The following is a 26,053-nucleotide window of genomic DNA, read 5'->3' on the forward strand; positions in this document are numbered from 1 at the left end:
AAAGATGGAAGGAACTGTCATCAGGAAGATATTTACATAAGTGCTAAAGAATAAAGCGGTGACCCGGAGACCCCCCGACTGATGTAAAGCGCCGGGTTCCGGTGCGGACCAGCTACAAGAGAAAAGACTGCGACGAGATCCGGTTGATCAGACAACAAGACTTGCAATTATCTCTGCTGCAGCCCAATCAGGCACACCGTACCGAAGCAAAGAGGCTACAATCAATCTCCACTACTTCTAATGAGCAACATATTTTTCCTCCGCCGTTGAAAAGATAATCAGTAGCCGAAAAGACGGGTCAACAGGTCCTCGCTGCAACGATGTCTCAAAACATCAATTGGCACAAATCTTTATCAGGTGTGGCAGATTTATTGCTGGAAGCCTTAAATCCGTCAAACAATTAACATTTTGTTTGGTGAGGAAAAAAAAAAAGAAGCTGTAACCTTCAACGCTGTCAGTTTTACGTTTAATTTAAATTATGCACAAATGTGAGCTTGTAGGGAAAAAAAAGTGGATTTTATTTTTCTTTTTTGTGAAGCAGCTACTGCTGAAAAGAACACAGAGTGCTTTCATAATGTGTAGTGCCTGTTTGAGTTATTACCAAAGTAATAGATGAACTACATTTCTGGTTGAAATCTCCAGACTTGAGCACGAATGCGTTATTTTTCAAATGAAGACGAAGGAAATGCACTCAGGAAAATTCATTAATTCAGTTTGAATCACTTTTTCTTTTTTCTTTTTAGGTCTGCACAGAATTCCCTACAGTACTGTCTTTTGGGGCACAAATGAGCACTATGCGTAGTTTTTAAATGTTTTAAACATTATAATAAACTATACAGAGAAAACCAATCAGCCTATTGCTGAACAAAGTGCGCTTTATGAATTTTTGAATAAAGCAGTATCACATTATTTAACTGATGTGATGATGGCATTGAAATTTGAAATTGATTTTTTTTATATGTCACTCTCTCTAATCTGATTTTAAATTGTTGCAATCTCTTTAATCCCATCTGCATGCAAATTGTGATGTGTTGTTTTGAAAAGCAGCTTCTTGAATTTGTGACAGTCTAAATCCCACAATGTTTCTACGAATGATCGCAGTGGAAGTTAATGAAACTCATGTTTTGCGTGAGTTCATCCATTCTTATCCTGATATAGCTTAGCAATGTAAAGTGACATTAGATGTATTACACTTGATGTGTTTTTTTTTTTTGTCCACTTGATTTATACAACAAAAACAGCAGAAAGGGAAGGCTTAATATTATTATTATTATTATTTGTACTCATGCATTACTGTCCTTGAACTTTTTTGCCATGCGAATTCATTCTTTTTTTTTATGGAAGGACACCCTTTTGTGGTCACGTTTCCTACATAAGATTAAGCTGTTGTAGCTGCAAGAAAACACGAAAAACATTAACGGGTTATGTTTCACAGGCAATGTTCATGAGTACGTAATGTGACCGTACCAGCAGTGGAACTGAAAACGTAAGCGGCGGTGCAAATTCTCTCATAAATGTGCCTCATATTCTTATTTTTTTCAATCACAAACCGTTTCAGCCAAAATCTATTTGCAAAAACACTGGCGACGATTGTGCCACGCAACAATTTTCAAAGAATCATTTTTATTGTAGGAGAATTCAGTGAACTCATTCATCGATTTGCGTACCAAGTTTGACCTTCTGCCCACTCCCGCTTGCTAAAATGTTGGAACAAAGACGAATTTGTCTCGGCGTTGCATGAAGACAGTTTGATTGAGGAGCTTAATCTGCCGCCGGCAACCTTAAGTGTCAGTGAGAGCACCAAAACAAGAGAAACTGCACTCATTCTTTTGCTACTATGGCGCTCCGGTCAGACCCACTCGACACAGCCGCTTTGTTATGTTTCTGGGGAGAAGGGAGCTCCCAGGTCAAATCAGACATATATATATATATATATATATATATATATATATATATATATATATTTATTTTATTTTATTTTATTTTTTTCCGTAGACGCAGCAGAAGATCCGTCTGAGCAGGCTCTCACACACACTCACAGGTGCACACATCATTATAGCGTGGCTCCACCATATGAGGCTATTTCAGTGACAGATCTCTGCTTAGCGCTCCTCTGTCATCAGCTCTGTCATATTGCCTCGTTGCCATGACAACCACAGCATGATTTCAAGAAAAGCAGGTTAAAAAAAAAGAGGGGGGTGGGGGGGGATCTTATCCCGCCGCACCCTACTTCATCAGTTTCTGATTTTAACAAACATGTGGCACGCGAGGAGATAATCCAAGAGAGCTAATTTAAAAAATATATATTATTTTTTGATTATTATGAAATGAGGAAAGTCCAATAATCTCTGATATGTGGACTTTGTCTTTTTAACAACCGGGAAACAATGCTGTAAAAAATGCTCCTGACAGCAATATGGCTTTCTATGTTGCCATGTACCAATAAAAAAAAATAAATAAAAAAAAACTCTACCGTCTGACCTTCTGTGCTTTTTTTTTCTTCCATTTTTTTTATTTTGACCCATACAGTCCGGTTGTAAAAACATGGCTCTATATTGGCTCATAAAGTACTGACAAGGCTGATGCTAAAAAGAAACAACTTTGCCAGGTAAAAGTGAGCTTAAGACTTCGATCCACCATATGTCATAACAAATGTCAAATCTAAGTAATGCACACGTATATAGAGCCTTACACGAATAAACAGTTCAATGTAATTTACTGGTACAAATCTGCATAAAATAGTGTGTAATTATAAAATGACAGAAAAGGAATGGGTGATGATTTTTTTTTTTTTTTGTCTTTTGTGCAAAGCATTTCACCCTCATGATACTATTAAAAAAATCAGATGCAAAAAAAATAAATACTTCAAAAATCACATGCATAGGAACTAGCATGGGCATCGTCCTCAAAATGTTATCACTCTGTGAAGCATTGTGGTGGTAGCATCATGCTTCTTTATCTCAGCACAGACTGGTAGAGACATAAAACAAAAATTAGCTTAGTAACTCACAATCAATGTGTCAATAGTAATAGTAATATTTTTTTTATTATCTAAAAAGGCCCAACTGATAACCCAGTTAGTCCTTGTTAAGACGGAGAAATAAGTTTTAAGTAGAAGCATCATCCAGATCAAGTAAACAATTGAAATCGGGAGTTAAGCTGGATTTTCCTCACATCCCAGGTGTTGATAGATTGGATGGTGAGTGACAGAGATTACATTGTTGCACCTCGCAGAGCCATCTGAGACACGTCAATATGTTAAAACCATATCATGAATGTGATGAAATTGTTTTCTGCAGACAGTGTTGGTGCGGTTGAGAAAGCTCTGTACCTGTCCTGTCCTGCACCGGTCTCCTGTTGTGATTGTGTCCGTATTCCTGAGGTGAATTTTTTGTCGGAGCTGTCCGGTGCTGAAACAGATGTGGACCGTTTTGAAAAGTTAACAAAACCTTCATTCTTGTTTGGTGCATTTGATTGAGGTTCAAAAAGTGGCTTGTTGGCCTGCAGCCTGGTGGCTTTTCAGCGACTGCATCATCTTTATATATTGTGTTTAGGTGGCAGTTACTGCCTCTTCTAACTCATTGGCAATCAATTAGTTGTATTTCATCTTTTACAAGGGTTCTTGGGGTGAGGAAAATGAGGAAAAATATGGAGCAGAAGATCGATGGGAGGATTGGTGCTGCGTCTGCAGTGACGCAGTACCAATCTGCTGTGGTGAACAGAGAGCAGAACCAATAGGCAGAGTCGGTCCGTGAGTCCAGCACCATCATTCTGACCACAGGGGCCCCTCAGGGATGCATTCTGAGCCCCCTACTTTCCATCCTGCTGAGCCAAAGCTGAACAGCAACATATAAGTACGTCTTTATCAAATTTTCAGACAATGCCGCTGCGGTGGAGCTCATTAACGATGAGTCAAACTACATTGAGGAGGTGAGCCAGACGGCCATGTGGCGCAGCAGCAACAATCTCTCTCCTAATTATGGGAAAGACGACAGAGATTCTTCCACCCAGCGCCCCGCACTGGTCATCAGCGGTGCTGCTGTGGAGAGAATGAGCAGCTTTGGGTTTCTGGCCACACCACTGGCCAGAAAACCGCAAAGCCTCCACTTCCCTCTCGAAACTAAAATGACTAGTCCACATCATGTCCACGTTGAAATATCAGATTAGGTTTCCATATCCTATTGGAATAATAATTAAAAAGAAATCGCAAGGTAAGACCTGTGATCTTGATGGTCTCATGGGAATTTTCAGTAATTTGATGTCAGTTGTAAATCTCAGCTGGCAATAGGTTAAACCCTAAACCTTTTTTAGTGTCTACAAAATGGCAGCTTGACACATAACATTTGAGTGGAAATCTGAATCTCCTCTTTCAAAACTGTTGGTGCATAATGGGCCTTGGCTAGCTGAGCAGAAAGTCCTCAATTAGAATTGATTTCAGATTCAAATTAGATTTAAGGCCAGTGAATGAATGTTATCGATGGGGAAAAATGTCCATTCAGTTGAGGGTGGGGAAAAATACTTAGTGTTAGCTACCATTTATAACAAAACAAAAAAACCAGGCCTGACCAACCAATGCTGATTAGCATTGGAAGAGTTGAGGTAATCTGATCTAACACTTTGACCTCTGTGGTCACAATGGAGCTGCGTTCTGGCTTTTTGTAAATGCTACAACCTGGTTGGCTTGTGAAATGACCTTTACTTCAATATAAACATATTCTTTATGAAGTTAAACATAACAAGGCTGCTTTATCCAACATTTAGTGTGTTGTAGTCGGTGGACTTTGGTTGAATTTTTTCATTTTGGTGGTGTTGTTGTTTAATTTGCGCGTTTCTGGTTCTTGGTCCGATCCTTTGTCACTTCTGTTGAGGTTAGATGTTTTTGTTTGGCTGTTTTTACCCTTTAATTTATTATCAAGTCAACACTGTACATTGCAGAATGAGCGAGTCAGTTAAGCAACTGCATGCTTTTATTGTGCAAAGAATATTTCAAATGCATACACAGTTATTCTATAAATATTGTTGAATATAAGCCAATTCTTGAAATATCACAAGAAGATGCTCTGAGGCCCTCAGTGAACTATAAACAATAAAAGTTAATGTGGAAAAGCAGTTAAAGGCAGGACAGTTTATATTCCCCTCAATGATAATATAACAAAATGGTTTGATCAATCTTCTTTTACAACCCAGCAGACTAATTAGTTCAGCCCAAATGAAAAAAACAACAAAAAAAAACTGGGCAGTCATTAATGTGTAAAATTATTTTCTATTATTAAAAGAAAATAACACTTGTTCTGTTTTCACTTTTCAATCTAATCCTGTGTTTTGAGGATTACAGACTTTGGGTACAGTTGGAATTGGAAGTTTTTGGAGGATTGATGCCTACCAGCTTTAGATCTCAAGATGCTAGATTCAGATTTGAACTGTGAAGGTTTAGGGTTTTTCTTTTTTTTTCTTTTTTCCAAAATTGAACAAATTAGCACTGTGAGATAGCCTTAGACAGTGAGAGTTTCTGAATCAATGCTACTTTTAGTTTAAAATGTCAGTGTGAACAGCAAGCAGTGAGCGATTTCTATGAATGGAAGGTAGGGTGTCATCTCAACATCTGCTCTTTTTGTGCCTATTCTAGCCAAAAGTCATTGTTTCTAGAGCTTTTTTTTTGCTTTTGGCCGCACCTCTGCCTGGCATTCAGACTCGGAACAGCGACCCAACACACACACACACACACACACACACACACACACACACACACACACACACACACACACACACACACACACACACACACACACACACACACTCATAAGGAGGATCACGGAGACAAAGGCCACTTCCTTATCTGTCTGACAGACAGCGGCTTGTCCTTCAGTCAGGATTAGACAGAAAAGGTGTCACCAGCAGCTGGAAGCAGGAAGTTGGACAGAACGTGGCAGCAAGAACACTTCGAGTTCAGCGGTGTGTGACTAATCTTAAGTCTCCTGAACATACATTATTTTATCACCATCTGTGGGGAGCCAGATTAAGGACACATTAATTTCCAGCAGGGAAGTCCTTTCAAACGGAGTCGGTGTGCTGATCAAAAAAACGAATACCCTTATTCTAGAGGAGAGTCTATACGCATAGAAAGATGTTGAATCAGAGGAGTGTGAGCTTCTTTTGAAATGCATTTTCCAATGAATCTTCTTAAGAACCCTAGTGCTGGGCAGAATGATGAGAAAGCGAAAATGTATTGCATTTCCCACATGCTTAAGTTTCAGCTATGAAAATTTTGTTCAACTTCTTGAACAAAATTTTTACCATTTTTGTTGTTGTTGTTGTTGTTGTTGTTTTAACCTTTAGGAAATGAAAAGTTAGATGTTTATTTTAATAGCCCAAATCTGGTGTAACCCTGAGAAAGGACTTTATTTATTTTTTTAAAACTCAGGTTAAGCTAGTGGTACAAATGAACACTCATTTTTGTTGTTCTAAAAACTACACATCATTTTTAATCCACTTACCAGAAATGTTCTTACCATGACAAAAAATCCCAATAAATGGCATAATGACATCTGTATACGATAGCCCCACGTTTTCTTGCCAATAATGCCAAATACCTGGTACTGATTTAATGAAATTCTCTATGAAATTCCAAAGACAGTTGTTTTTTTTTTGTTTTTTTTACATTTTTCCTTTATTGTTTATAAAATAGAGTAGCTAGAGTCCTTACAAGAATGTAGGATTTCTTGTACACAACATTTTGTGTGCGTTTACAACCCCTTAGCATTCTTGAATGGCCCCCAAAAAACAGTGGACCCACATGCTCAGCTGAACTCCACTCCTTATCAATAAAAACTGGGGGACGATGAGTCCTTGTGCTTCTCGACCCGTCTCTGAAGATTTAGGTCAAGTCGGAGTACGAACACACCTTCGCGTTCGTGTGTGCATGGAGAAGATTGGCCTTGTGCCCCGCTGTAATCCTGTTAAGCACCTGAACAATAAGTGAACAGCTGGTTTGGCCTTCCTGCACTTTGGAGCATGAAGCTGAGGAGAGGATGCTGTGCACCGCATTCAGATGAAGAAATAAGAATAGAAACCTTGGGGCATCAATACAATGGACTAATCTAATTATCTCCAGATTTATTTTCTACCCATCCACTGCGTCCCTCTGTCTCTATATTTGTCTCCCCGTCTCCTGTATGTCTTCCTGCCTCGCTCCCTCGGGTCAACAACGGCTCTCCACTGGTCCTGTTGCTGCATTCGTCCTCGCAGTTCAATACTGGCACAGATGTTGTGGAAAGTTTAAGGGGCCCGACTGTGCCATTAGTCCAGGAGTGAGGCCTGGAAGCAGCAGGGGAAGACTTCTCTAATCAGTTTTAGTGGAGCCGTGCTATTGGGTTAACACAACGGGGTCAAGCCCAGAGCCCGGCGGCACTGCAGCGTAAATGTGAGGTTGTGAGCACACAGGGTAGATCTGTGTATGCTCAAACCCCAGGGCTAAAGGACAGATAGTTGTTTCTTTCCGTCTCCTCTTCTCTCATTGGTTATGGGGACTCATTTGGGTGACACACGAGCTCTGATCGGTGCAGATGTGTTCAGAATACAACCAATATTGTTTGTTTTTTTTTTGTGTTTTTTTTTGCATGTGTGCACATGAAAACACAGGAAAATTGTACCATAAATGAATGCAATGTTTAGTTCACCCTGGGATCTTTGTCTAACTGTTTGATCTCTTTGTACATCAATATACTTAACCTCTCTCCCAATATATTATCCTTGTCACTTAAGTGGTCCAAGTGAATGATTTCTAAACTACTGCTCTGGTACCATGTGTTGTTATTTAGACCCCCAGCTGTAGCTTTTAATAACTTACTAACTGCTGGGATAGGCAGCTCATCAAACCCTAAATGAGATTCAAAAGATATGAAAAAGAATTGAGTGGGTGATATTCATCAACTTAAAAAAAAAATGTGTGTGTTTTTATCTTTTTGAAAAGTCTGAGATTTAACATTCACTCCAGTTGGCATTTGGTAACAAGTCAGCTTTAAGTGGTAAAAAAAAACTGTGTTAAAGGTTCATTTAGAGTCAGTATTTTTTTTTCTTTTTGCTCTACTGTTCAATAGTCAAAGGAAAACTGCTTAAGGAGATCTGAACCTGTTTTCCACTGCTGGAGGACAAATCCATTGTTATGGATCACTTGACCCTGTCGTGAGGTCAGTTGTTCAGATGCCAGTTTGACTCTTGGCTTCTCAAAAACACAGCATCCTGAATTCCCCCCAGTCATGTCCCATCTCTGATTGTTAGTTGCTTCATATATTTATGTGAAGCCCTCCGTTTTGTGCTAAACGAAAAAAACAGCATAAAATTAATCCATTTGTCTATCTTAGTTTTTTCTTTTTTTACACAAAACCGTGACTCATTAAATAGCTGCTTTTATTTGTGCATTGCAAAATGACTTTATCAAAATAGAATTTGCCTATCTTTATGGTGCTCAGAGACCATACTTATGCTTCAACGTTGAGATAAATTACAGTGACTTCATATTTTTTTCTTTTTTTTTACACAACTGCTAGTTTGCACATTTAAAACAATTTGTTCCCAAATTCATCCCAGTTTAGCTGCTTTATCTTCCCCTCTGTTGTGCGAATCGTCAGCCTTTTGTTTGCACTGCAATTGTCTTCACGTTACAATTAACTGGCTGGGATCTCTCGTTCTTTTTATTTTGCGAAGTCAGACGTTTTGCTTCAATGGTCAGAGTCAGAAGACAATGCAGTGGAGGAAAGACAATCACCATGAATGTTGGAACTCAGAATTGGCCTTCTGCAAAGTAATTAGACAATTATTAATAGTTAAAATGTAATTACCAGAACGTCAAAAAAAAAAAAAAAATCGTATTGGACGGTTGCTTTTCAATTACCATCATGTACCATTATTTCCCCTCGCCCTTTAGATTCATAATGTGAGTAGCAGTCTAATTGTGTTTTCATGTAGACAAATGGTTTAGGCTGTTAAATAATGAATGGGTGATGGCCGGTGAGAGGACTGCGTGTGTCGCCCTTAGGCACTTCCCACACCGCTGATTTTGAGATGCTTAGCTGTTTTGTATTGATCTTTCCATATCTGCAGTGACGTCAATGCGTTGGTGAAACGACAAACTTCATTATTTCAGGTAGTTGAGAGATGGTTATGTGTTTGACAGTTAAGACAGAAAACTAAAATATCGACACGACAACCCTTGATCAGGATTTGCTAACGTGTTCCCTGCCCTTTGCCGCGATCCTGCATGTGGCGTTCATGGAGAGGATCTCTGACGTAATCTTGTCGAGGGAGGTGTCAGGTTTGAGAATCTCAAGGTTTGACGTTTTCATTTTGACGACTATATGTTGACTTTTGTCGAAAAAGGTGGCTTGCTCTCCAAAACTGGAGGTCTTTTGCTGAGACAGAAAAGTTCAAGAATCTTGTAATCTTGTTCATGAGCAACGGTAAAATGAATGGCTAGATGGCTTGTTGCAGTAGATTGTGGTGGATAAAAAGCCGAGATGATAAGTTCTAGTGATTTCTTGGTTTGTTTTTGTTCCAACCCTCGCGTATGAAGAAATTAATCATCACCAAAAGAAATGAATCCCGACTAAAACTGTCTCAAATTGGCTTCTTTCCTGGAACTCTGCTCAACCTTGGAAAGAGAATCCATCATTCAGGAGGAAGCTTGGAGTAAATCCAGTTCTGCTCCTCGGCTTTAAAAGGAGTCAGTCAGGGTGGTTATCTGATCAGGATACCACCTGGGAGTCTTTGGAAGGTTTTCCAGCCATGTTCCATGGGAGGGAGACAACTGTGGAATATCATCAGTACTGCCTGGAGATTGAGTTAGCAGCATATCACGACAGTCACGAATGAGACTCTCGTACAACAGCTGCAACTTCAGTCAGAGGCGTTTTCAGATCTATTGCAGGGATCCTTCCTGTCGAAACAACTCTTGGAGGATACTTGGATGATATTACGGGATAAATAAAGTAGTTTTGAATGGAACAGAACTGTTTTCTGTCTAGGTAGGACACAGGCCACGGGTTTTCTTGAAGCCTTTTTACAAACAGAAGGAAGACATTATCAGATTTGCTATTGGGATCCTTTGAACATCACCCCAAAGTTCAAAGTTCTGTAAGTGTGAATCCTAATGCCTTTAATTTCTTTACAAACTGTACACGTCACTGTATGGCTCAGAGCTCACAAAACTGAGCTAAGTGGCACATTTTCCATCATCGTCAAACATACAGGACATTATGCTAATGTGGCGGTAAAGGCTTCCTTTGAAGTGACACACTTTCCAACTCTAGCAAGCTATTTCTGGTTAACCTTTGACAGACCAGCAGAACCAAACAACAGACTTCACCATGAAATGTAAAATGGTTGGTGCAAATAGTTGAAACCGCCTTACCCTCTTTGCCCCGAAAGTTAACTACCTGTCAGAGAATTTATTGAGCACGAGACCTTACATGTATGACACAACTTTGCTGCTCTTATTGCCAGTCCTGCTCCCAGACATCAAAGATGAGGTGCCTTTTTTTTTCTTTTTTTTGTTTTTTTTGGTACCCCGCAATTTCTCTTCGACAGGTTCCAAATTCCACGGCTGTCAAAGTTACACAAGTCAATTCAAAATGTTAAGGGAGCACAAGCCTGTCCAGTGTCTCATTTATGCCCCAGTAAGAAGGCAGGATGATGAAATTTGACAGGGAGCCCATTTCAGGGTATGATGAAAAGAGACTGGCATGAACAGCAAAAAAGGTCTGGTATGATGGCACCTTTACTAAAGATTTATGCGATTCCCTGTTTGTATGGCTTTTTTTTTCTGATTATTTTTGATATTTTAAATTAAAAAATTACTTTTGGTATATCTCTTTTTGCAAACTGACATTTGCTTTTTAATGTCTGTGCTGACATCCTTACCTGGTGTCAAACTTTTGCGACAACACCTTTACCTACAGGATGTTAGTGAAAATATTCTTTGTGGTTAGTACATCCAGAGAGAAAGAAGTATAGTATCATTTTTCACACGATTCCATGCATATTACCGCTTCCGCAAACATTTTTTAGAGGTTCACCTAATTGCAGCGGCTAAACAATAAGACAATATATCAAGACCCTATGAAAGTGCAGTCTGTTCATATAGGTAATCCATTTCCACATTCCAAACTGCAGCACTTTCAAGAAAGTAACATTGAGGCAGAAGATCCAATGGAAAAAAAAAAACCTAACTCTGAGATTAGTTGGTCAATTGTTTAGCAAAGGTCAGTGGAAAGAGCAGTGACCTCATCACCGTGCACCTTGGCTTGAGAGTGGGTTTAGACAAAGGGTCGGGTTTTATCTGGGAACCTATATCTGGATCTGCCTGGACACCCTTGACTGCCCCTTTATAGGCCTTATTCCTGTTTAGGTGGCGATAAGAAGGATGGTGCATCTTTGCTCTCTGCTCATTAGCCATGGCAACGATTTGTCTTGCAGACGCGGTTTGCCTGCTTCCCGAGCTAAAGTAGTTCACCAGTGCACAGCGGTCATTTCATGTAAAGATAAATAATGGAGACTTACGATGTTTTGCATTTCTTTTTACTTTACCATGTTGGTATGAAAGCCAACAGGATGCTAGAACTGCTCTTTGTTACACAGCCTGGCGCCACATTATATGAAAGATGATGATGATGATGATTATTCCCCATATGACCAAAGGTCAACTGGATTTATTTAAGATTTTTTTAGTTGAAGGATTATTTAAAACTGTGCAATTTTTCTCAAGCAACTCTATATATTAAAGTTATCATATTATGTATTTGACTATCCAGCAGCAGCTAAAAGGCCAAATAACAACAATACAAATCGGATGAGATGGTAATAGAAAGGGTAAAAATGACATGGGTAAAAAATAGTATAAGAAAAATTAGTGTCTTAATGGAAACATTCTCCATTAAAAAAACGTATTTTCTGATGACAAAAGCATTACAATTTGTGAATTTTGTTTTTGGGAATTCAGTTTTTGATTTCCCAAAATTCAAAGATTTTGGGAAGTCAATAGAGTGCCGATTTAAGTTCCCAAGATACTCTGCTCAGACAACAACTTCAGGATATTTCCGTAATAGAGTTTTAAGCTGAAAAGTAATTAAAAATTAAGATACATGCCCATTTAAACATCTTATACTTGCAGATAATTATACACGCACTCAGGGATTTTTCAGCTTTTTAGTAGCACATTTGGTGGACCAGATTTCCTACTTGTAAGCGTAAAAAGAACCAGGATGTGATAAATGCCATCACTGCCATTTTAATTAATCATAGCTGCAATTCTATATCATCCATCCTTCTTCCTCCTCCTCTTCTTTCTGTCTCCCCCTACTCTGAAGAGATGAACCAGCAGTGCTGGAAGCTAATTTGAAGCCAATCAATATTAGTCTGTGTTTCTTCCTGTGTGTCAGCCCGGTTCGGTGCCCTTGTCTAACTGCGGGCGGAGAGAGGAAGCATATGCCGGGGGAAGCGTCGCGCGCTGACTGTAAATCTATGGCAGCCACTAAATACCACTCGTGGAAAACACGGAGCCGAGTGCAAAAGGCTATCCGACTGCATCCAAATGAGATTGATTTCCATGCCAGATCCATTTGTTAAATGTGCGTGCTGACAAATGGCCCCCTCGCCAACTTGATGAACTGCAGAGATTGCGTTTTAGCTGCCTGGTTCGAGCTTTTGGAAACGGAGGGATCCGGAGGTGGTGGACGGGTGCTTTTTCAAACCAGTGGTCAATCACTGAGTCTTCACAAGTTGAGACGGGTCCACTCCCTTTACCACTCCCCTCCTGTCCACCCTCAGCCAGCCACCTTCCTTTCCTTAAACAGCCAATAAGGATGCTGTCTATTCATGAACTGAAAGTGGGAGCAGGCATGTGTAGGCAGCCTGCCACAGGAGGAGGTGTGTCTCTGTGAGCCAAGAGTGTGTGCACAGACGAGAGTACGCTCACACTGAGAGAGGAGGTGGCGGAGAGAAGAGTGTATGGAGGCATGCAAGTGAGAGCCGGGAGAGGGAGGGACAGGCAAGAGGGAACGGGAAGCCAGGTGCATTTTACTGAGTTAATTAGAGACTTATATACTCATTAGGGATACAAAAAAGAAAAACTCTAAAATTTGGGTAGCATATGTGTGTGTGTGTGTGTGTGCGTGTGTGTGTGTGTGTGTAAGAGAGAGAGAGAAAGAAAGAGAGAGGGAAGGATCTCTGAGGATACACGGATGAGAAGGAAGAGTGAGGGAGACGAAGAAGAGGAGCCCGAGTGTGGATCGCCCTGGGGGGAGCTCGCACACGCCTCAGACAAGCGCACACACTCCGGCGGGCACTCGGCACCGTTTCCCTGACAACTAGGATGGGCTGCAATTTGTGCACCTTGCAGAAACGAGAGGAACACTACAAACTGCTCTACGAGATTGCACAGGTAAGTTAGACCAGGCGCGGAACGAAGGATGACAGCGCTGTGAGGCGACGCGAACCCTCCCTGGTCGAAATAATTGGGTAATTCGGAGAGAGATGGATTTCCCAAAAGCAAGTGCTGGGAAGTGAGAGGAATATGCAGGAAAGTGGAGAGGAATTAGTCACTTTGGAACAGGCAGAGTTTGAGAGCATGCGTGTTTTCGTTCTCCTTCAAAGTGAATGGAGCTAGTTATCTCTCCTTAGCAGCAGAAGATGTGAGGACAAGTTCAGCTCTTCTTCCTGCACTGGCTCCAGGGGAAATCAACACATCTGCTCTGCCCATGACGCTACAGAAGCAGTGCAGTTCAAAAGCCAAGCTCCAAATAGGTCTTGCTGGTTCTTTTTATTATTTTTTTTTTTTTTTCAGGATGGGGAGGGGGGAGTTACTGACCCGTTGTAAGATAGGCATTCTTTTGCTGCTGGTTTGAAAATCCTATTGGGATTTATTTCTACGTTTTACCAAAAGGTTCCTTCTGTTGCCTTGTATGGATTTTAGTTTTGTTCTAGTAACCACATACTTTTATACAGGCACAATTTCAGTCTTGCAGAATTTATGAATACCAACTGTTGTACACTGAAAGTACTGCTTCTTGTGGTTTTCTCAGAACTTCCTCATCAGACATTAGATGTGGTCAAAACAAGCTGCTGTACCTCCAGAGAGCGTTCCAAGATTCCAAAAATATAAGCTTTAAGAACATTTTCTTTGGAATTCTGAGAAAACTCTAAACTCTTGAATGAGTTTAAAGCCATCTTGCTTTAAATTCATTCAAAAATGTGTGCTATGCAGGTCTAAACATAAGGAAATTAAACACATTTTACATGCAACTTGTTATTATGCATTCTATTCTGAATAGTGCATGTGTTGGAATCAACAGTGTGGAATTCACATTGTTGTACAGCATCAAATTACAACTCATTTTTATCCATTAACTGACCATCTGCTGATTAGAGTAATATGTTACAAAAGAGACCCCAAGTAGAAAATAATTATTAGATGCTGAGAATGTAGGTCATGCTATCAGTTTCACTTTCAGTTTCATTCATGTAACGTTTTTCTTATGTTTCTGCCGCTTACCATAGATATTAAGCAGTAGGTATTAAATCGCTCAATATTTTCTTTTATTTTGGATCACATTTATAATTTGCTCTCAACCATGTTTTTTTTTTTTTTTTTTTTACTTTTATTTCAATTGATGTCCTGGTTATTCTAAGTGCTGATTCTATTTAAGTCTAATGCTGGGAATTACACAGAATTCTGAAATCTTGCTTGACGGAAAGGTCAAGTTGATCATCGAGACTGATTTGTTTGGAAACATTAATCATGATTCAATTAAGCGATATGATGCCACATTTCTGACTTTTGCTCTGTTGATAACTGGACTGTGTTGATGTGGGATGAATGGACAGATTGTTGGTGAAGTATACATGCTGTTGGTCTTCTGATTGCAGTACAGGCAAACATCAGGGCCAGCTTTCATTCATCATTTAGTATCTTACACTGTTACAGACAGCGGGGAAACTCAGCAGGGCACAATCAAAGGCATCAAATTACAAACCGTGCCGGTGCTTTCACATAGCTGCGGATACAAGTACATCAGAATGTGCTCTTAGCTGCTGACATGAAGTATGTTTATGGTGAATATCTCAATTGTTTCTTGTTTCTCTCGCTCTCTCTCTAAAGTAATAAAAATGTTATAAATTCTATGATCTTCCATTAGTGTTGAAAAGCTTAAGCTAATGAATGTAATTCGGAAACCTGCCATCTGGAAATCATATAGCTCTTATGTTTATTATTACCCCGTGCACTAATTGGATTGTGCTGTTTATGTTGGATGCCTCGGAAGCAGACAAGCAAGTAACCCATGCCAATTATAGGAAACTCTAGGAGGTCATGGCTCCTTTTTGTTGCTTATGCAAAAAGGAATTTATTCGCCTAACCAAAAGCAGAAGGTGCATTATGTGACCAGCTGTGAAATCCAAGCCTCTTAAGCTGTTTAAACAGACAGTAAACTGAACAAAAGGTTAAGAATTATAAGGTTCAAATCAAAAATGATATCACATTTCCACAAAAACCCTTACTTATCACCTATCCGTCTGTACAAGCAACAACTTATTTTCATAAGCCATGTGCACATGAATATTAATATTTTTTATATATTTTCTCCTGTGCTTATAGCTCTAATTTATTTGTAAAAAAAACAAAGTCTTTCTCAAGCAAACTCACAATGGCATAACGATATACTGTACCTCACAAAACTGTCTTTGTGTCCTAAACTTGGCATTAACCGGTATTTGGTTCTCACAGCATGATGCCCTTGAGTCTGTCATAAATTGTATTTGGAATGGAAAAGCAGCAAATATTCATCTAGCTGAAAATGTATTCAAAGAGATTCAGGTTTGCAGTCGTTGTATTGACAGGCTTAACCTTTATTATTTTGGTTTAAATACATAAACCAAAGCAAAAAAATTTAGTACAGTGCTGATTTTCTCTTTATGCAACACTGGGAGCCTAACAAGCTCATTGACTGGTTAGTGAGGCCTGCTGCGTGGGGAGCCAGCCAAACTAAGTAAGTTAACGTCTTTGACAAGTTGGTCTTTGCTTGGCTGGTATGTTTTTAAAAACTAACTTTTTTTAGGTGAGTTTTTGTGTTTTTCATAACCACAAATGTTTCTCGATGGCTGAATTTAGCTTTGTTGAAAGCAAGGGCAACATGTGGGGACCTTCTTTAAGCGAGCTGACAGGCAGTGCACAGCAGCATGTGGTGGAGGCTTTATGATGTGTTACTATATGCTCAAACTGGCGTCTCAGCTTCTAATACCTTGGTATACCTTGGTAGTGGAAACTTGCCTATTACTGGTATTTGCAAGAATACTAAAGTCTTAACTTATTTTTATACATCTTTCTAAATGTTTTTCTCATTATGTTCCAATTAAAGTTCACTCCTGTGCTAAATGTAATTATTGAGAGTGACTGCATAAGCACATCAACTAATAATGATAATTTAGAATGATTCACAGAATTTACCTCTTATGTTTTACGAGCGGCTCGTTTTTCCTTGCCACCTACTGGAAAGACATGGATACTTCACTTTTTTGTGATTTGTTTTCATTTTTAATTTTACATTAGTATGGATATTTTTTTTTTTACTGATTTATTTATTTATTCATTCATTCAAGCAAACAAATTGTTTAACTACTTAGAGCAGTGGGTCAATGCCAAGTTTGAATCCTAATAGAAACATCTGTTCGTAGGCAAATACATTTTCATTCATAAAATAATTTTTAGGGTTTCAATTTTGAGGTATGCTCTCTGTAATTGGTGCAGTAAAACTGACCAATCAGACAAGGTTGGGCAATTGAAGTGACGCTGACTCCGCCCCCATGCGGAAGTACAGCAGACCTTCGACACACAAACAGTTTAGCAGAGATAGTGGAACTCAGTGCCTTACCTGAGATATTTTTTGAGACATTTTTGTCTTATAAGTCAACAGTGAGGCAAAGAGAAGAGGCAACAAAATTCTCTGAGTCCTACATTAGGTCTGTAAGGTTATTTGCGGGAAACGATGGAGAAATCGGTGTTAAATCCCAAGGCCTTTGCAGTCAGAGGAAGAATGAGGGGCAGAAAGTCTTATTGGATGTGAGTGTGAATGCTATGTTGGACCGCCGGACGCATTGTGAGTAATGACTTAAATACCCTCTTGTGAAAATCTGCCTTCAGGAAAATGCTTGAAAATAAAGAAAAAGTAGAATGAAAACATTGTACCACAGTTACTGCAGCACATATTTTCATGCTCCCGTAGAGCTAGATATGAAATTTACAAACATAAGTACTTTAATTTATTGATCATTGATTAGACTGTCAGTAAGTTTTGACAATAAATTGGATATTTTCTACCGGTTATCTTCGTGGAGGTGAGCATGTGGTAGTTGCCGTCGATCACAGTTTCTTTCAACCAGACATGAGGTGGGGTTCAGGCCTTGATCCTTTACTTGCATTATTCCACATCCTGGGTTTTGGAAATGTAATAAATCGTATCCCGTCCTCTAAGTGTTCTGGGCAATGGCTGTCCGGATTGCATGTTCCCCACTGACAACGTTTGTCCATGATTTCCTATTATTTCCCTTGAAATTTCTATGACCACAGTGCGTTAGAATGATGAACTCTGGCAATGTTGACAGTGGTTCAGTTCTGCCACATAAGGTGGATGTACTTCAGGACAAATTGCAACCACCAACTGGTTAGTTGTTGACAAACTCCCTGGAATGAGTGACATTTGGCATCATGTCAGTTGGGGAGCTTCTTATTTATTTTTCTTATTATATCACCATGTCAGTAACAGGTTACTAATAACACTCACAGTAAGAAATTACATGTAAAACAAGGCAATTTTTATGGTGCCTGTGTTCAGTGAGGTTCTACAAGTAAACTCGATTTGTATGGGGCACTCAAAAAGAGCCAAAGCAACAGAAGAGCCTTTTGCAGTTTTTATGGTGTAAAATAACAGCAGGTGAACCATAAAACATTGGGTTCACATCAAGATTGGCTGAAACAAACACTAAAATGGCCATAATGATGCATTTTAATCCATCCCTAATTACACTTGCCAAATGTCCTAGAGAGTATTATTTGCCTGTGCACAAGTCACCACACTACAGTCAAATGTTCTTTGCGACTGTCAGAGGACACCAACAGTTCTCATTTTTAGTGTTGAAGAAAGGAGGAGAGAGAAAAAAAATAATGCTCATCAGGCTGCAAGTGTGTCAGTGTGGCTTTGGCCTGAAACTTGAGGCTAAGGGGGATTCTGCAAATCCAGGGAGACTCCCCAACGATCCCTCCGTCTCATTTTACTTTTCGTCATTTTTTTCCTCCTTCCTTTTTTTTTTTTTTTGCGTAATTCTCCTTCTCTGTAACCTTCATTAATTTTGCTCTCCTTTCCATTTCAGAATTCACTTTCTGCTGTCTCTCAATTCAGTTTCAGCAGACGCACAATAATTGTGTTTCCCATATTTTGCACTCAACATAGAAGTACAGCGGGACAATCTTAGCTAATTATGCTTGTGAATTACTCCGGGAAGCTGATAATATCCCTAAAAGCCAGGTGGGGACTGGTGCAAAGGGTGTCCTATTAACACTTGTCTAGAGGCTCATCTGTTATGTGTGGCTTACCTCATCATATTATGGCCTGTGGCTTTTAGCAACGTGAAATTTTGTTGAAGAGTATCCTTCTGTTGTCTGTCCGTGGTAGGCTGTTTTGAAAGGGTTGCTTTGAGAGCTTAGCAGAAAAAAAACTGTGGTCTAGTTTTAGAAACAAAAAAAACACATTATCTGAGGTTTCAGGTTTATATTTGCCAAATTTTTTAAACCGTTGAATTTTTTTTGTTATTATTGGATGAATGAGTACACAACAACAATATTTAAATAAATCAAGTTAAATTTCATGAGCCAGTGCCACTTTCAATCACCACCACACCTGTAAAATCAGATCATTGCTTAGATAGAACCTACAACTTGAAGTTAGCTGAAAGATCTTAAAAAAAACAACAACACATTTTGTTCGGATCTGTGTAACTGACTTTTATCAGTCTGCATATGTTTTCAAAGACGCTTCTTCTTGGACAGCCGGCAAAACTACAGCAATTCTCCACAAATAAAGGAAACTTGGAAAGTGGAGAACAGACAGTCTGCTAGACAAACATGGTGAAGGGAGTGTGATTGTCTGCGGTTACTTTGCTGTTTCAACAAATTGTCATTTACAGAAGCGTGAATCCTGTTCTTTACCAGAACCTTCATTAGGTGGATCTCATATAATCCTAAGTATACGTAGGACGGTGATCCAAATCACACCAGGAACTCCATCTGTGACTGGGTCAAAGGAAAAGAAAACTTAAAATAATTAAAAGTCAACATAATGGTTCTTTTTAAAAAAAGAGCCACATAATATGACAGAATTAACATAATCTACCCTTTGCACATTTGCTAAAAGGCTTAATAGTTCACTATAAACCAATCTGCATTTTGCAGCAAATGTAGTTTCCTTAATGTTTCTGTGTTACTGTACCAGTTCTCATCTCAAGAGTACAGGACAGTACTTCATTTAATTAATTAAAGACATTTATTAGCCAGGGAGGAAAGTGCTGAAGCGGCTGCTTTCTTTCTTGACGGTGTCAGCATTTAGCCTGCCAGTTTCAGTTCATAAACTCTCCCCGTGGGTTGACACTGGAAAGCTAAACTCTCACACAGCTAAATATTTTACACCGGTACAGATGAATTATACAATTCGAGCTTCTAGCGCGATAACACCCTTTGGGAGAGTTTCTTTTCAAGGATGTAAAATATATTTAGAGGCTGAAACAATGGCAGCTGGAATGGCAGCCATTTGGAGTTAGGGTATTGGTTTTCCCTCTGTACCTGACATGTAATATTGTGAACAGACCTCTAACTGTTAGGAAAAGTAACTGAGCTTTTCAGAGACCAATTTGAGTTTTCACCCTGCAGGCCCGTTCTCCACACTACCAGCTATCTTTGCACACACAGCTGCACCATTCTGACAGGAGCGCTGGGTGCTCGACCCCTGCTGCCCAGCGGCCACTGAGAGATTTATAACTCTCGTCAGACCATTTACATTCAACATTGCATTCGTGATGGCGTGCGTGCACTGGTGTGTGGGTGTGTGCGAGCGTGTTGCTCTGCAAACTCGCTCCGCGGGGCTCCATTCAGGGTGTAGCAAATGCTATTCCATGTATTTTGCTCGTGGCTGTGTTAAATTGTCCCACAGCCTCTGGCCTTTAGTGTCTCACTGGGCCCATATGTTTTGTGCTTTTAGTTTGACCGAAATCAGCACTATTGTGTCAAACAAAAGCGCAGAAGACGGCAAATTGTATGAGTGTGATAGGGTTGAGATTCCCACGGTATGATAACCTTGATGCCAGTTATCATAATGGCATCATTTATGCAAAAAACAGTTTGCATAATCTAATTGCTTTTATCTAAAACAGTAGTGCAAAAAAACATATTGCAGCAATATAACAATTATATATGCCATATATTCATTATTGTACTCATGTAGACCTAAGAAAAAATATTAATTACACCCACTCAACTTATCAGTACATGGGGGAAATGTACATTATTTTATGTTATTCTGTTGTCTATTAAAATAACGACCAGGATCCAGTTGTGATTTTATAGCATTTTAATATATTTTAAAAAAGTGTGATGATTGAAAAGAATGCCTTGTCCAAAAATATGTTGTCAAATCACTTTAAAGCACCATAAACCCAGTGAAAATGTGGTACTTTGGGACTTTTTTTTTTTTTTTTTAGTATCCAATGAAAAGAGGAAAAATAATGTACACATTTTGGTTGTTTTGAATCTGTAACTCAACCAATTTCACTCACCAACAAGTCAAATGTTGGACAGAAAATTTCCCAGAACCCCCGAAACCAAATGTGAGTTCGGAGTAAACAAACATGGCGGACTGGGAAGAAGCAGATCTATTTATCAGAGAAGAGACGATCCAAAGACATCTCCAACTTCCATTAGACTTTCTGGTGTGCCATGGCAGTTTTGTCTTCTGTGTATTATGAGTGGCCCTCTGTGTTTAGACCTGAGCAATCCCGACATCCTTCTGAGCGAACCAGATTTCCCTTAACGCATTGCAAACGGGAGGAATATCTCCTAAGATTATCTTCAAAGTAGTCGAAATAATCAGGGTGTCCTTACGACTGTAGGAACGGGGAAAACAGGACAAAAATCGGACTGAAAATCTTGGCATGTGAACTGAGCATAAGTGGCCCGTGCCTTGCTGTATTTGAGGGATTTCTTTGGTTTGCAATATTGCTTCATCAGGACAGTGAGGACGAAGGGAAGTGGTTACAAATAGATTTTTTTTTTATTATATATTACTATTGTAGGTCCTTTTCTGAAAATATCCACCTTACCCCCGTTGCACACCTTATGTATACCGTTCTGCTCTTGTTGCGAACCAGGCCAATCTCTGGTGTGAGCATTTCCTCTAGAGACAGATGCCGTGCCCCATGTCCAGCCTGTTAGACAGAACAGAGGAGGCTAGACAACCAGCCCCTCACCCCCGCCACTCCCCCCGAGGTGTCCTGCAAGTGCCACGCAGAGCAGGGGAGGCTGGGGTCAGACCCGCACAGCCGGCACATCCATATGCCCAAACCGGACCTGAAGCTCAACTTTATTTGTTGAGATGTGTAGCTACTCGCCAGAGAGGCTATGGCTAGTTTATTTATTAAGAATTTTTCACAAAGCTACAGCATAATTTAAGTGATCTCACATGTTGAGGTTGTAAAACATACTACAAATCATTTGTGAAAGAAGCACTCTTCTGTTTGTCTTTTTCAATCTTTCTGATGGGACTTTGAGCCAGTCAATGTGCTGACCTTTCCATCTTTCTTGCGTTTTTCATCCTAACAAGTACGTCGTCCGCCTGTCGACATGGGTCGCAGAGGGTGACCTTTTTACCTATCACCGTAAATCGTCTTGACAGTCTTGCATGCCCTGAACGTGTTTATTTTTTCTTTTTTTCTTTTTTTTTCCCAAAACATTTTCAATCTTTGTTTTCACCAAACTGTTAGATTTAACCAGGTAAAATATTTTCTCTTCATAAGAAATACAAGAATTAACAACACATGATGGAAATGATTTCTGCTGCTTAACCCTGATCATCTGGTGTCTTCCATCATGTTTATAGCTGCTCATTGGAGCTCAGCATGGTGATAATACCACATGATTTAGAGGTGCATATGTCCTCGTCGCTGGCACCGTGGGTAGAATGTCTTCTGGTTGCTCGCCAAGAACTGGGGAGAGCAAAAGGTTGAATATTCATTGCCAGTAACACAAGGAACTGTACTGTATAGAAGTACATCCTGTGTAAGGTAAGACTTTTTACTTGAGTTTCAAAAACTGACAGAAAGCAACAAAGTGATCAACAAAGACTAAAATGCTTCTGCCCAATTTTTGCGATGTTTCTTTATCTTCCAATCTGCCTACCCGTGAGCAAACATACACTTTGTTCCTCCATGTGTTAGTGGGGGGGGAGAAAGGGATGTCCAGTGTTGATTGGGGAGAGGGGGGTGGGAGGCGAAGGCAGCAACAATCGGCGTCTTGCTCCACTGGCCAACAATCTCCCTCTGCGCTGGCTCTGATAAGCCTGGGATAAAAGCCCTTTCCCTGGGCACAGTCACTCTCCTCGCTGCCTCTTCTCTAACCTCCCTTCAGACGAGGCAAAGGATGAACATGTGATGCCTGTGGAATCCACTGCACAATACAAAAGCAGATATGCATATTTGCACTTTCGATTTATCACACAGAATGATGATCGCAAAGGGTCAGTTTTACTGCCTTTTTCCGTTTTTTTTGGACGGTGTAAAAATGCAATTCAAGGGTCGATCAACACTTTTTAACCTGTCGGTGATTATGAATTATGTCAAAGATCAATCCAATGAGATGTAAGGAAGGCAGGGAATTTTTTTATTGATTTTTTTTGCAATATATTGCAATTATATAAGCCACAATGTTCAATGTATTTGATTGGGATTTTGAATGATAGACTGAGATAAAGCAGCGGATAATTACAAAATTTGGAAAAGTGTGGTCCACATTTATATTCAGACTCCTTTACTTCGACACTGAACCACCTGGACGCACAATCCTCGTTAACCATGGTGGCAGACATGCGACTCTTTAACAGGGAAAGCGAATCTAGTCAGTGTTGACAAAGGGGAAATCAAACTGTTCATGTATGAGAATGGCCCAGTCAAAGTCCACACTCACAAGCAGTTCAAAATCTGTGGCAAGAGTCACATAGAAGGAATGCGACTGAGACGTACGTTTCCGTATAAAGAAGAGATATATAAAAACGGCAAAATACTCAGTCTCTAAATGTACAAACATAGTAGAAACATACTCAAATGTCCTAAGAAATTTGCATGGAGTTTAAAGTTTAAAATAAGTCAACAGAAGCTCTGAAAGATGCGTTTCGTAACACCAGATTCTGTTAAATCCTCGCATTCTCTTCTAAACCTTTTCAAAAACAGATAGGTTGACTGCCTATCAGTCATCAAACAGCATCAGGTCTGTTCCATCTCACTTCCCCTGCCTGTCGATTCTCCTCTCTTCCACTCGTTAAAATAGTTGGGCACCACCTCTGCTTCCGCGGTGCCACAGATTTGTTTTGTTAGAATGACCCTGCAGAGAAAAAGACATCAATTGAAGTCACAGAAGCGTCGATCCTGCCCGGAAAAATAGTCATTTTTGTCTGGTGTCACACTCCGCTTTCAGACGATTACTATTATACAGCTCGAAGTCAACCTTCTGCCAGAATAACCAAATAACACACCTTATGGCCACATGCTGCAGGGTATGTTTTGTCAGGTTAGACAGATGCTAAGATGAACCATCTGGAGCAGTTATGGATGCAGTGGAGGCATTTGCTTGCAACGGCAGAGCACACATACACATGAAATATGCACAAAGAATTCCCTGGACGTAGAGCAGTTAGAGGAGTGGAGGGAAATACTGGGGCATAATTTTGAAGATGTAGAGAACCTCCAGCACTCTCCACGTTTACATATTTCTTCCAGTTGGATCTGGAGATTAGATCTTTGATTTGACCAATTGTCAGATCAGATAAAACAGGTGAAATCTCTGGTGTTTTTGGGAGAGGGTTTTGCCGAGAACATCTCTATTACATGCGATCGTTTGGGGCGACAAACATAAATAATAGCTTCATGTTGGATTTCACAGAGATTCACAGCAGATTGCTTGAATTTTAAAGCTCTGGTATTTTCGCTACGTCCTGTTTTCAAAGCCAAACAATTCTACTCGTGAAACGTTACAAACGCGCTTAAAAGCATTGAAATATTTTCTTTTTACATCGCCGTCGAGTGTGTTTTGCAGCTTCTGTGTACACCCTCGGACCAGGTGGTCCAAAGGGAGATCAGGTTGCACCAGAGAGGCAGTGTTGCTTTCTCGCTTAACCAGCTTGGGTTTAGAAGTCATTAGGCCCACTCAGAGTCTGGCTCCGAGTCCAGTTACAGATAGAATAACACTAAACCATCTGCATAGCAGGGGGGTGATTACATTTAGTGGGAGGTGTAACCGTAAGCCTTATGCTGATATGGGAAATGTCCTGAGGGTGGAGAACGGTTGAAGCCCTGCTTGGTTCTACGTGGAAACCTGCGACACACTTTTAATGAGGAGCTAACCTGCCACAGTGTTTTGGGTCTTTCCTTGCATTTCTGTGGCATAGATGCGCAGCTTTAGGATTTCTATCCACCTAGGACTAGTATATATATTTTTTTAGACACAATACATATTGCACATATGTGCCAGTGAGAAAAGTATTGCTAAGAAATGTATGAAAATGCCCTGTCAATGTTGTACCAGTGATCCAATGGTACTTAGGCTATGTACACACAGCAGGCAATTGTGACCCAAATCCATTTTTTTTTGCCCACATGTGACCCATATCAGACTTTTTCATGGCACTCTGAATTTGGATCTTTTCAGCTAAAAATGAAAATATCCAGAATTTGTATACGCTGCTCAATTTACTAATAGAAACAACTTACCGTAAGAGGAAAAATATTTATATGTCATCAGCGGCTATATTAACTAGCCTGAGCATTCATGGTTCGTTTGACTGACAGCGCTAAGACCCTCCTCCTGGCTTTGATTGGTTGTTTATGGCTGAGGACTGTGTATTTTTGCAGATGGCAGGAGCACTGCCAGAAGGCAGAGGACCTCAATTTTTTCCCCACTGATTATCTGTCTTATAATATGAATGGAGTATTAGTAATGACAGATGTAAAAAAAATAAATAATAAGTTTTTTGTTTTTTTTCTAATTTCTGCAAATGTTTGGTTGTAGAAAATAACAAAAAAAGACCACAACCTTTGTGATTTGCGTGGTCATATTTAAAGATTTGCAGTCACACTGAAATATTGTTAAATCTCGGAATGAATCCGGTTGAATTAGGAACAAATTAAATGACAGAAAATCTCTCATTTAAGCAACCAGGTGTCTGTTTGGCGAAGGCGTTTTTCATTACAGGCGCAGCTCTCCTCGTGCTCACATCTAGTGTGAAGTGTAAATGAAGTGTAAAGTCGTTTCTCTTCTCCACCAAAGGGCAGACCGAGGAAACTTCACGTTATGAATAATGCTAATGTGTTAGGTGCTTCCAGTGAACATAAACACGCATCACTAGAAAAAAAGGGTAAAGTTTGGCGGGAGGAGAGAAAACTTCACACACTCTAGGCTTTTCTGGGAAATAAGAAGATTTGTATTTATGCAAAAAGCAGCACATAAATCTTTAATTTTCCCGCTCTTTAGTGGGGTTTTTCACTTCCCAGGCTGCTACTTTTCTGCTAATTATGCTCCCGATTGCATTTAGAGTTGACTTTTTGCCTATAGCCATTTTTGGGCTCGTATGAAGAAGAATAATATGACTGTGTGCAACGATGATCTAAGTAAGCTGAAATAAATGGGGTGCTAATGAGCATCCTGAATGTCAGATACGAGTTAAAAGCAGCTGAAATGTTTGGGTTGCTTTGACCTTTT

At 39.8% G+C, this 26,053-nt stretch overlaps 1 protein-coding gene across 1 annotated transcript in view; it reads left to right on the forward strand.

Annotated features, from left to right (window-relative positions):
• Positions 1 to 13,363: 13,363 nt before the first annotated feature.
• The window catches only part of pdzrn4 (PDZ domain containing ring finger 4), a 33,965-nt gene continuing 21,275 nt past the window's right edge, over positions 13,364 to 26,053 (forward strand). The window contains exon 1 of the mRNA XM_014970540.2: positions 13,364 to 13,432. Coding sequence (XP_014826026.2) covers positions 13,364 to 13,432 — 69 coding nt within the window. The remainder of the gene's footprint in view (positions 13,433 to 26,053) is intronic.

Source organism: Poecilia mexicana, unplaced genomic scaffold, assembly GCF_051168715.1.
Source record: "Poecilia mexicana isolate PSO_F unplaced genomic scaffold, ASM5116871v1 scaffold_23, whole genome shotgun sequence".
Classification (NCBI taxonomy): domain Eukaryota; kingdom Metazoa; phylum Chordata; class Actinopteri; order Cyprinodontiformes; family Poeciliidae; genus Poecilia; species Poecilia mexicana.